This window comes from Fukomys damarensis, unplaced genomic scaffold, assembly GCF_012274545.1.
Source record: "Fukomys damarensis isolate Sample0158 unplaced genomic scaffold, DMR_v1.0_HiC HiC_scaffold_16, whole genome shotgun sequence".
Lineage (NCBI taxonomy): Eukaryota > Metazoa > Chordata > Mammalia > Rodentia > Bathyergidae > Fukomys > Fukomys damarensis.
The window spans coordinates 20368106-20379602 of NW_022900928.1; the positions used below are offsets into that span (position 1 = coordinate 20368106).

General features: G+C 52.5%; 1 protein-coding gene across 12 annotated transcripts in view; it reads left to right on the top strand.

The window, feature by feature from the left end:
• The window catches only part of Dennd2b (DENN domain containing 2B), a 189573-nt gene that overhangs the window by 172252 nt on the left and 5824 nt on the right, over positions 1-11497 (top strand). For all 12 annotated transcript variants that reach the window (XM_010615321.1, XM_010615324.1, XM_010615320.1 and 9 more), the window contains 5 exons: positions 421-530; positions 716-785; positions 3518-3595; positions 4442-4582; positions 8066-8214. In XM_010615321.1, the coding sequence (XP_010613623.1) occupies positions 421-530; positions 716-785; positions 3518-3595; positions 4442-4582; positions 8066-8214 (548 nt within the window). The remainder of the gene's footprint in view (positions 1-420; positions 531-715; positions 786-3517; positions 3596-4441; positions 4583-8065; positions 8215-11497) is intronic.

Consider the following 11497-nt stretch of genomic DNA (forward strand, 5'->3'; position numbering starts at 1 on the left):
GCCCCAGGATACTGTTAGCTACCACTTGCAAAGTGCTTGCTTGGCTCTTATTAAATGAAGGAAATGAGTAAATGATGCTTCTGCTTCCATTCACACTGAGGCCTCTGCAAGAAATAGGCAAGAGAGCCGGGCGTAGGGGCGCACACCTGTAATCCCAGCACTTGGGAGGCTGAGGCAGGAGGATTGCTGTTAGTTCGAGACCAGCCTGGGCTACATAGTGAGTTCCAGGGCAGTCTCAACTACATAGTGAGACCCTGTCTCATTAAAAAAAAAAAAAAGAAAGAAATAGGCATGGGACAGAGGTTGCTAAGGAGCAAGAGGGTTGGTTGGGTGGCACACAAGGCTCTCAGGAGGAGATGCTTCTCAGCCACCCTGACCCTTGTCATCTGGTGACCTCTCTCCACATTCCTCTTCTAACAGCTGGACCGACCCACCAAGCAGATGCGTGAGGCGGAGGAAAGGCTCAAAGCCATTCCTCAGTTTTGCTTTCCAGATGCCAAGGATTGGCTCCCTGTGTCAGAGTATAGCAGGTGAGGCCTGTGCTGGCCGGAGGGAGGAAGGGGCCATGGCAGTGGGCAGCCGCTGGGGCCTGCCCTGGTTCCCACCTATTCTATAGCGTCCTACCCCCTAGATGACAGTGTTTATTCTTGGAGGCTGCTTCTTGGGTCTTCTGGTAAATTCCCTGATGGCAGACCTCTCGTCTTACCTGTTCCAGCGAGACCTTTTCTTTTATGCTGACGGGGGAAGATGGCAGCAGACGCTTTGGTTACTGTCGGCGCTTACTGGTGAGTAGGACCACTCAGCCCTTAGGGGATGGGCCAGGGTGTTTGTATCTGTCTGTGTGCTCTTCTGCACCTTTAGCTTGTACGAAATTCTGTGGTCTCCTCCCTGAATACACTCCTCAACACTTTCGCAGATGAGGCACTCCTGGGATAGCACGGTTTGGGTAGCCTCTCTGGTTAGACCCTAGGATCTAGGAGTATCTACAATAAGGGGAGGGGATGGGTCACCTTCTACTGAGTTGTCATAGTTTTTATCTTTGCTGTGCTTTTTCTTTTCATTCATCTTCTTGGGGGTTATTGGCTCTGGTTGCTGATCTCTGGTTGCAGTCCTATCCCCCCAGCAGTATGTGTACGTACATCAGACTAGGGAGAGGACAGACATCCTTCCTTGGCTTCACACTTGGCCAGCCTGATGTAGGGAAGAGTTCTGTCCATGGTCTGGTGAGACAGAGTCTGAACAGGGACAGGGAAGTACTCCTCTAGGATTTGGGGACACATACCTTAAACTTAGGGGAAAGACCTTAGGTTGTGAAAATATGTCTTTTGCGGGGGGTACCAGGGATTGAACCTGGGACCTTGCACTGGCAAGGCAGGTGGTGGCACCACTGAGCTCAATCCCCAGCCCCAATATGTCATTTTTTAAAAAGAAAAACTCCTCCCCTCCCCATCAGTCCTGCGAAAGAGACTGAGATAGAAGCAGAGGGAGTCAGAAGAAGGCCAGGGCCAGAGCCTGGCCCCTATTAACACTACCCCTGGCTTATTGACAATGTTCTGGGGTTTCCAGACCTCAATAAAAGGAGACCTCACCAGATACCGCTCTAGGAAGAGATGAAGGAGATCCTTAGCAGGGTCATAGCTGAGGAGGTCCTTAGCAGGAACCTTAAAAGAAGGATTCTGGGCCATTCATTCATTCACTCATTCATAAGTACTAATCAGGTACCTATTGAGGGCCAGACTAGATGCTGTAAGCCCTTGACTTTCTTATGGATCCAATCCTCAAAGAACTTTAACTAGTCTGGCATAGAAGGGCCAAAGGAATAAACTTTTGCTTAGGACCTATCATGTTCCAAAATAGGTGTTTTAAATATCTAGTTTTGTTTCCGTTAGAATCCTTGTAATGTTATCTGTGATCTATAGATGCAGAAATTGAGATTGTGAAATACGATGACTTGCCCAGGGTCACACAGCGAATGAAGGACAGATTCAGAATTGACTTCAAGTCCGTTATCACCAATCTGGCACTCATGGGTCCCTCAAAAAGATAGTCAGCAGGAAAGGGCTGTTTGAATATTGGATGCCCTGTGAGTGGGACTAAGGGAATATGGAGCAGTCCAGATGTTAGGTGGGGAGCCGGAAGAGGTCAGCATGCCCCGCATCCCCTGGGCCCACAGCGGAGTGCTCCAAATGCTGACTTTGAGGGAGCTCCGATGGGGTAGAACTGCTGCTTTGCAGTGGGCCTGCTGCCCCCAGGGAAGAGCATGTTTGTCCTGGCGCGCTCAGAGAGGGCCTGGGCTGGGTCCCTGCCAAGGGGGCTGGCACTAATTCGGCATTCCTACAGATTGGACACAATGATTCTAACCCAAATCCCACATACTTGATTTAATCACTTGGGGCTTTAGGGGAGGCGGGAGAGAGGAAGAGAGAGAGGAGTGAGTTTCAGGCCTAATATGGACAAAAACAGATTCTGCCTTCTCTTTAGACCGGTGATGTGTGGCCAGCAGGTTTGGAGACTGAAATAGTCCCATCTGCATTTGCTTAGCAGCCTGCATGAGGGGCCAGCACCTGCTACTCTGCTTCCACCCCGTTGGGCCTCGCCAAGTGCTCCTGGCCTCTGAGCCCAGAGGCAGCCACAGGGTCCTGCCAGCCCCTTGCTGGAGAATGGATGCCAGGGACCCACCCAGCCTCCATGTGGGGGTGCCGGGTCCGGGGAGCTCACTGTGCATGTCCCCTTCTCCAAGTACCTACCTTTTAAAGTTTTTTTTTTTTTTCTCTGTTCTTCACTTTGTAGCATACCTCTATCCTGTGTCTTTGTGTCCCTTTCCCTTCCTTCCTATCAGAAAGCAGCATGCTGTGGAGGTAAGAAAGCAAAAACAGAAGCCAAAACATTCTTGGGTCTGCAACCTCTAGATATATGACCTTAGGACTTAATGTTTCAGACTCACTTGTCTCATTTGTAAAGTGGGGATAATATTGGGGGTTTTTTTTTGTATAGTACAAAGCCTAGCACTTAGATAGAGTAAATATTGAATAAGTAGTAGTCCCTTTCTCTTGTCTGTTGTCAGTTTGCCTTCCTAGAATGGGATTTGGACCAAAGAAGAGAGAAAAGTGCTTATTTGCAGACTGTCCACTGTGAGGGCATAAGGCTGCGTGGCTTACTCTAAGAATGCACCTAAGGCCCCATCACATCCACTGGGGCGCAGCCTTATGGTGTAAATCCACGAATCATTTGCAGCCCCTAACAAACTGCTTTGTCCTTTGCCATCCACCTGGGAGGAAGGGTGGAGCCTGTGTAGGGCCTGGGACTGTGGGATAGCACACCCAGCAGGGGCCAAATTCTGTCTCCAACGAATGGTGGTCTTACCTTTGGGGACCTGGGTGAATTTAGAGGAGGCATGGAGTCTTCCTCCAGTAGAAGGGCAGTACTTAGTCCTCAGTTCTTCGGGAAAAAGAGCCAGACTATGATATTCACACGCTCTCTGTGTCTGTCTCTCTCTCTCCTCCTTGTCATGGCCCAGCCAAGTGGGAAGGGGCCTCGGTTGCCAGAGGTGTACTGTGTCATCAGCCGCCTTGGCTGTTTCGGCTTGTTTTCCAAGGTAAGAGGCTCTGGCTTGCTTCCCCGCCCCCAGCTGACAGCTCCCACAGGAGAATCTGCAGCCAGCTTAGATGAGAAAACCACCTGTGAGTGAGAGGGCGGGAGAGAGGGAATGCAAGAGCAAGCACAAGTGAGCTCTTGGACTCCCTCCTGTTCCCAAGCCTCACTCCCTAGCATTTGCCTGCTCTTTTCACAGCCTACCCCACACCAAGGGGAAGCCAGGTGTGCCCGAGAGCCCACTAAGTGATACTGTTTGCCTGGTTACTCTGCTCCTGGGGACTGAAACAAGGCCAGTTAAGGGAACAGAGCAGTCACCAAGAACCAAGGAAAGTGGGAGCAGTAGTGTCTTAGTCGCCTGCTTGTCTCTGAGACACAACACCTGGCATCCACAACTTGAAGGAGGAGGGGTTTACTTTGGTTCACGTTTTTGGTCCGTGGTCCATGGCTCCAAGGCAGAACGGCATGGCAGAGGGGCACAGTGGAGGAAAGCTGCTCGTGTCACAGCAGCCAGGAAGCAGAGAGAAGGGAGGACCTGGGCAGGGAGATGCACCTTTCCAGGACACACCCTCAGTGCCCGCTGCTTCTAGCCAGGCCCCACTGCCTAACAGCACATTGAGCTTTAATGCTTCCGTGATCCAGTCACCTTCCAAACACAGGAGGCTTTTAAGGGACATTTCAGATCAAACCGTAACAGGTAGGGTGTGAAGATCCTGGCAGTACAGTCTTCCCATCTCTCAGCTTCTAGCCTAGCGTGATCAGATGCCAGACTGGGCTCTTCTGTATCCAGGAGGTGGGGAAGGGCCACTCCTGACACTCTCTCTCCGTGGGCTGCTGGTGGTGGCCACAGGTCCTCGACGAGGTGGAGCGCCGGCGTGGGATCTCCGCGGCATTGGTCTACCCCTTCATGAGGAGTCTCATGGAGTCGCCCTTCCCAGCCCCAGGGAAGACGATCAAAGTGAAGACATTCTTGCCAGGTGCTGGCAATGAGGTAGGACGCCTGCTGCTCTTCTCTTCTGGCGTCATGAGCTGGGGCTGGGGCTGGAGTAGGGCCTGGGCAAGCAGGATTTCCATCTGCCCCTTTCTTTACCCCATGGAACTGTAAATGTGGCTCACCTCTCAGCTCCTTTCAGGGGCCTTCCCTGACCTATTGGGACCAATCTGCACTCCATCTGCCTCCTTTTGTTCATTTATTAAAAGATATACTGATATGTGTTCTCTCACAGTCAGGGATTGTGCCAGACCTTGGGGCAGAGTCATAAAGTTAAAGAGGGAAATAGCTCTGTTCTCCAGAAGTTTCTAGTCTAGTGGGAGACATTGGGATTATATAAATAAATACTTCTGCATATAAGTAGGTAACGCCTTAGTGTGTTAAGAGCCAAGTGAAAACAGGAGAGTATGTAACAAAGGGTTTGCTTTAGACTAGGGAGCCAGGGAAGAAAGGGACATTTTGCCGGGGAGCTAAGCAATGAGCAGGAGGCACCTAAATGAAGTAGGACGTGGGAGGCTAAGGAGGAAGGCGCGGATGGGAGAAGATTATTCCAGGGAGTGGGAACAGCATATGCAAAAGTAGGAATTGGGAAACTGCACGTGCTGGTCAAGGAACTGAAGAGGCCAAGGTGGTTGAAAGGGAGACTGAGCAGGGGTGAGTGGGCAGATATGGAAGGATCAAATTGTAGTGCCAGGTTAAGGGCTTTGCATTTTGTCTAAAATAGGTTGTGATTAGATCAGGTAGGCTTGATTGGAAATGAGGAGGAAGTATCTCAGAGATTTTTAAAGCTGACTCTGTCTTCCAGCCTGAGCAGCACGGCAGGCGATGGAGCTGCCTCCCGAGGTGGGAGCACCTAAAGGAGGAGCGAGGGATGAGGAGGAAGTGGCCAAGTTCAGTTTCATACATGTTAAGTTAGAGATACCCATGAGATGATACCTAGTGGCAAAGAGTGGAGACAGGGAAGGAAAGAAAAGTCCAGGCCTGTGTCCTCCTCCGTCCCGAGGGCCCCCAACAAGTAGAGATCCTGCGGTAGAGCAGTAGTAGCGGAGAAAGGAAGACAAGGAGAGGGCTATGGCTGGGCAGCCGAGGAAAGAGCGCCTGAAAGAGGGAGAGGTGACCAAGTGAGTATCACACCCCAGGTCAAGAGGAGGACTTCAGAGGGCCTTGGAGTGAGAGGGATGGGGGCACCTTGGGGACAACTTCCCAAGGGCCTTGGCTGTGAGGAAAAATATGGAGGGGGAAGGAGATGTGGAGCCAGGGCATTTGCCAAAAATGGCTATTTGGATATTTGTGAGAATGGCCCCAGAGGATGCAGGATGGATGTGGGGACAGCAAGCCTGTCACTGAGAAGGCACAGATGTCAGGCTTCACGGGGGGCTGGCTTTTGTTCAGAGAGGAGGGGAGGCCGAGGCTTGTAGGTTTTGGATTCTCATCTGGTAGCATTGATTTTTCTCAAAACAGAAAAAAAAGGCCATCCTCTGAAAGTCAGAGATGGAAACTGGGCATGGTAGTGCACGCCTGTAATTCCAACACTTGGGAGGCTGAGGCAGGGGCATCATCAAGACTTCGAGGTCAGCCTTGGCTACATAGTGAGACCCTGACTCACAAAAACAAATCAAAACAACACAAACAAATGAAAGTCATGGAGTTGGGGTGTAGGAGCAGGAAGAAGAAATGATCGGGTTGTTGCAGAGCAAACACAGAGGTTTGCTGTGTGGTGGCGAACACCTGCTGAGAGCCTTTGTCACAGCCGCTTTCTCTCTGTCTTCCTGTGGAGACACGTCAGGCTCCATGAGTGGCCTGAGGGCTGGACAGCTGTCCCTGCCCCGACAGTCTGAAGTCCTGCCTGACGTACTTCAGATCTGGCCTGGCCACTCCTGCGCCTCATTTCTCATCTCTCTAACTTGGGTTAATTACTGGTCCTCGAGCCCTCCTGTTTTTGCCCAGGAGCTTCCCCTCTTTTCTCTGCAGAATCCAAGTCAGGCAGCTCATGCTCCAAGATGCTTCCCTGGCTTTCTCCACCCTTCCTGGAGCCCAGCCTGCCCCTTGTGCAGTTCATCCCTCCCTCCCCTGGTCCTGACACCAGCCTCTGGGCTGTGATCTCCTTGAGGAGGGATGAACAGAGAGGCTGAGGGCTCATGAGCATCCTGTGGGATTCTCAGTCCCTGGGGGGCTGGACAGTGGGGACAATAGGAGTGTGATGTTGGCTGAAATGCGATGCTGAGAGCTTGCCGGCCTGAATGCTGGGGTCTGAGGAAGGGCCAGAGAACTTGGCTGTGACTTCTGGGGTTGGGACAGGGACTGGAGAGAGGATGGGAGAGGATGCAAAGGCCCTTAGCTTAACTGTGGCGTGGCATTCCTGAGTCCACATTCACCGAGCACTTGGGCTGTCCCAGAATCCTGCTCGTGACTGTACTTCCTAGGAGTCCACCATGCAGTGGGACACCCTGTAAACAGATCATTGCAGCCACTTGTGCCCATTTTGCTGCTGTTTTGGGGTCCAGAGGGATGAATACTGGGCTAGGAGTTAGAATTCCTTCCCTTGCTAAGCCCTGGGGAGCAAATGAGATTTTGTGGGATGAAAGCCCTTGGGAAGAGTGAGCTCAGATGCTATGGAGCTGAGAGAAAATTCACTTTGCACCCCAGCTCTCTGGAGGCCTGCAGGCACGTCAGGCTGCCCATGGGTGCTGAGGGACCAAGCATGAGACTGGGCAGCCCCAGCGGCAGCTGCTTGGGTGTGGCTGAGTCAGCGGTTCTTCCCGCTATCAGAGCCTGGGTCATTTGCCGCCCTTCACCCTACGAGCGCTTCCAGAGAAGCGACTCTCAGAGCAACAGCACTGACCCTGGACCAGCCTTTGAGGGAAGGCAGCTAGGCCTGGCCCTGATAGACAGCCCTGCTTCCTGGCAAGGTTTCTGGGCTGTCTAGCTCTTTCCTTGTGGTTTCCTTGTCCCTAGCATGGGACTTAGAGGGATAGAGATAAAGGCCGTGATAGCAGAACAAACAACCTCTGGAAGGAAATTTTACAGCAGGAAAGGGAGGGTATATGGCAACAAAGACAGCAGCCTTGCTTTCTCAGAGATGGCTGAGACCAGAGTTCTGCGACACAGAGACATTGCTCTCCTGTGGCTTAGAGAGCTATGATTGGTTGTGGATTCTGGTCATTGTGAGGGCCAAGGCCTATACCTGGGGAGATGGAGAGGGTGGAACAGGCCAGGCAGATGAGGCTGGCTTAATGGCTCCCTTTTTCTCCTGCCTAAGAGCAGTCACCTCTGAGCCCCTACTTTTGCCTACAGCCAAGTATTTGAGTGCTATTAAGAGCTGTGGTTCAAGGGGGTGAGGAGATGGGGACTTCCTGCCTTGTAAGGAGGACTCAAGACCCTTGGAAGGAAAGGGTGGAAAAGGAAATCAGCCTGCGGGTGCTTTGGTGGGGCCTTGGGCAGCCTGACCTGGCTGCCTCTGCCCACTTCCCCAACTCCCCACAGGTGTTAGAGCTGCGGCGGCCCATGGACTCCCGGCTGGAGCATGTCGACTTTGAGTGCCTTTTTACCTGCCTCAGTGTGCGCCAGCTCATCCGAATCTTTGCCTCACTGCTGCTGGAACGTCGGGTCATTTTTGTGGCAGATAAGCTCAGGTAGGGCCCAGTGGGGCAAGGAGGAAGAGAAGGGGGTAGGCACACCTCTAATTAAGTCACGGGTATTGAGAGCCATACCATATGCCGTGTGTGTATGTGTGTGTGTGTGTGTGTGTGTGTGTGTGTGTGTGTGTGTGTGTGTGTGTGTGTGTGTGTGTGTGTGTGTGTGTGTGTGTGTGTGTGTGTGTGTGTCTGAGGTTAACAAACCTTGGAGAAGACAGTGGTTGGGGGAGCAGGCTTGGGAACACACGAGATGGCAGGATTGAGAAGCCCAGTGGAGGACTTGGCCTGAGGAGGAAGAGGGGTGCTTCTTCCTTTGCAGTAGCCATGCATGTCCAGGTGCAGATGTTTTCATCTGGAGAAAGGTAAGAAATGGAGGAGATACCTGACTGCTGGCTGCATTTCCTCTAGGGGGAGGCGAGATCACCTTTGTGGGATGCTGGGCTGAGGAGGGTGATGAACTAGAGCAGTGATAGCCAACCTGCAGGGGCCACGAGAGCCAAGTCACCCCAGGATCACCCCAGCAGCTGAGCATCGGATAACAGCTCGCGTAGGGGCAGTATTGACACTTTGTGATAAGTAAGTGGGTTTTGGGTTGCAGTTGGGGCACTCATCTCTAAAAGGTTCACGATCCCTGAACTAGAGAAGAACAGCAGTGTGAGGAGTATTGGGGCATCCATTCAGGAGTGGGTAAGGAACCCCTGGAATAGCAATAGATTGGGAGGAACCCCAGGGCTGGATGCCCCAGGAGCTGTGGAGAGGGTGAGGGAGGTGCCGAGGGTGTGGGGAGGAGGGTGGTTACTGGAAGTTTGGCCAGTCCAACTGGGAAAAAGGTGTCTGCAACCAGAGGTGCCGGGGAGCTGATATAGGAGGAGTAAGGACAAAGCTGGATGGATCGCAAGACTGGGTCCAGAGAGTTGGCATTTGTGATTGTAGAGGAGAGATGTGATTGTGACCAGGGAGGGTGGCAGAAGTGATGGCCACTGGACATGAGTCACATTCTAGGAAGAGAGAAGTGGGAGCTCTTCTCAGCAGCTGACATTTGTATGTAAAGAAAAGGAATACATGGGGCTAGGACAGGCAGGGAGAGAGTGGGGTACTGGTAATACGTTGTCTACTGTTTTTGTGAAAGACTGCATCACAAGCAGTGGTTTCTCTAGAATGACGGAGTTCACACAGTCATTCGGACGTTAAGCCTCCTGGTGTGTGCACTGCTGGGCGTCAGGTGCCGAGATGAGGGCAGTAAGGAAAACCCCTCTCCTTGCCTTGTCCCCTAGTAAATCCCTGGTCCCTGGGGCATTTCCTTGTGTATGTATGAGGGGGCCGCTGAGATGAGCAGGAGAAATGGTGTCCCGGTGACACCTAAGGGGACCACATGTGCTGGGTTTTCCAGAGATGGCCAGCGTTTAGAAATGAAGACTGCCACACACGTGTTCCCATTGCAGCCTCAGTTCTTCTGGGTCCCGGGTCTAGGTGTTTTGCTGGCTCATCAGGCCTTTGTGGAGGGACCCAGCCTAGCAGTTGGAACTAGCTGTACACGGCAGCTCAAAAGGCCCCTGCCTGTCACCCGCTGCCAGCAAGACCTCTGGCAGTGCAGCGGTGGGGGGGCACTGACCAACCTACTCCAGTGGCCCCTACACTGCGGCCTGAGGGTTTTTCTCCTGAAGGCTTCATCCCCCAGTAGGCAGGGCTCAGCCTCCTCTTGCCATCCCCCACTGCAGAGCTCCCTCGGCAGGACTGTTGAATACAGCTTTTGTTTCCTGTGGTTACAGCTGCCTCTGAGCACATTCCAGGACCATTCTGGGAGGAAAATACCCCAGGGTCCTATTCTTGGCCCTCTCATTATCATCCGAGCTCTGCCAGTCTTGGGTCTAAGAAGATGTGCTCCCTGTCAGGATCTGCCTCTGACCTGGGTGGGAGGCAGCCTGTGATGATACAGGGACCTGAACTGTGCTTCCTTCGGCTAGCTCAGCTCACGCAGCTCACACCTTGTTGCTCGTGCTTTAGGTTCTGGTGTGTGTGCAGGGTGAGGTGGGGTCTACGCTGTGATTGCCATGAAGGACACAGCCTTCTCCCTTCCAAGCCCCCAGCTCGTTGGAGGACATTGTGCAGAGCAAGGTGGACACCCAAAACCCTGAGACAACCCTTTTCCAGATGACTCTCCTGTTGTCCCCAGGGGAGGAGCTGTCAGGGTCAGGACCCTTGTGTCTGTCTCTGGGTCCAACAGTATCTCAGGTGCCCATAGAGGAGCAAAAGAGTCACCCAAAGTCTTGGCTGACAAGCATTTCTGAATATCCAGAGGTCCCTCTAGAGAGTGGGAGTTGGTCCTGTCATAGAGGGGGCCCAGGTGAAAGGTGAGATTGTCACTGGGGTTGTTCAGGGAGAGGTCCCGGACTTTTATGGCTGATAAGTAAATTCCACCGATGCAGAAGTAAAGTTATGTTTGAAAATGAGCTGGGCTGTGTCCTCGTCTGTAATATAACCCCTGAGGGAGGGTCTTTTTTTTTTTTTTGAGATGAAGGTCTCACTGTTTTTTCAGGCTGGTCTTGAATTCCTGGGCTGAGGTGACCTCAGACCCCCTAAATATCTACAGATGTGACAGATGTGTGCCACAGCACGTGGCTCTTCGGGGGGGTCTTTGGCTATCGATCTGACAGATGGGGGTCCTTTACACCAGGTGCCCACACCAGGCCTCAGCACATGTGGGAGTGTCCCCCACTTCGGTGCTGGCTGAGTGTTTGAGCTGGCCCTCCAGGGATTGTCCTCCTGTCCCCAGTTGGTCAGCCATCCTTGTGGCATCTGGGTCTCTTGGCCCCCTCCAGGCCGAGAGAGTGATGACCCCACTGAGCCTGGAGAGGAAATAGGGGTGTAGGTACCTTCTGCTGGTAAGAACAGTACAGACCACTTCGGTTTCTAATTTTTCTGTGCTTCCTCCTTTATCATGTCACTGGTGTCAGCTAAGGGGAAGAGAGGGAAGCAAGAAAGAACAGCAGAAAAAGTAGCACTGGGCTGGAAGACAACAGAACTGGTTATATCCCAGCTACTTATGACCAGACTGACCCTGGCTATTGCTGACCCAACTAGGAAATGCAGGACTGGCACCAGGACTGCCTGACACCCTCCCAGCTCTTGTATGCTGTAGATTTGTGGTCAGCTCTTGCCTGTCATACTTTTTGTACTTCCCAGCATGAGCAGATACTCTGCATCTGGCTGACCTGTGAGTGTGTGTGTGTGTGTGTGTGTGTGTGTGTGTGTGTGTTGTGAGAGACCTGGAGGGAAGTGT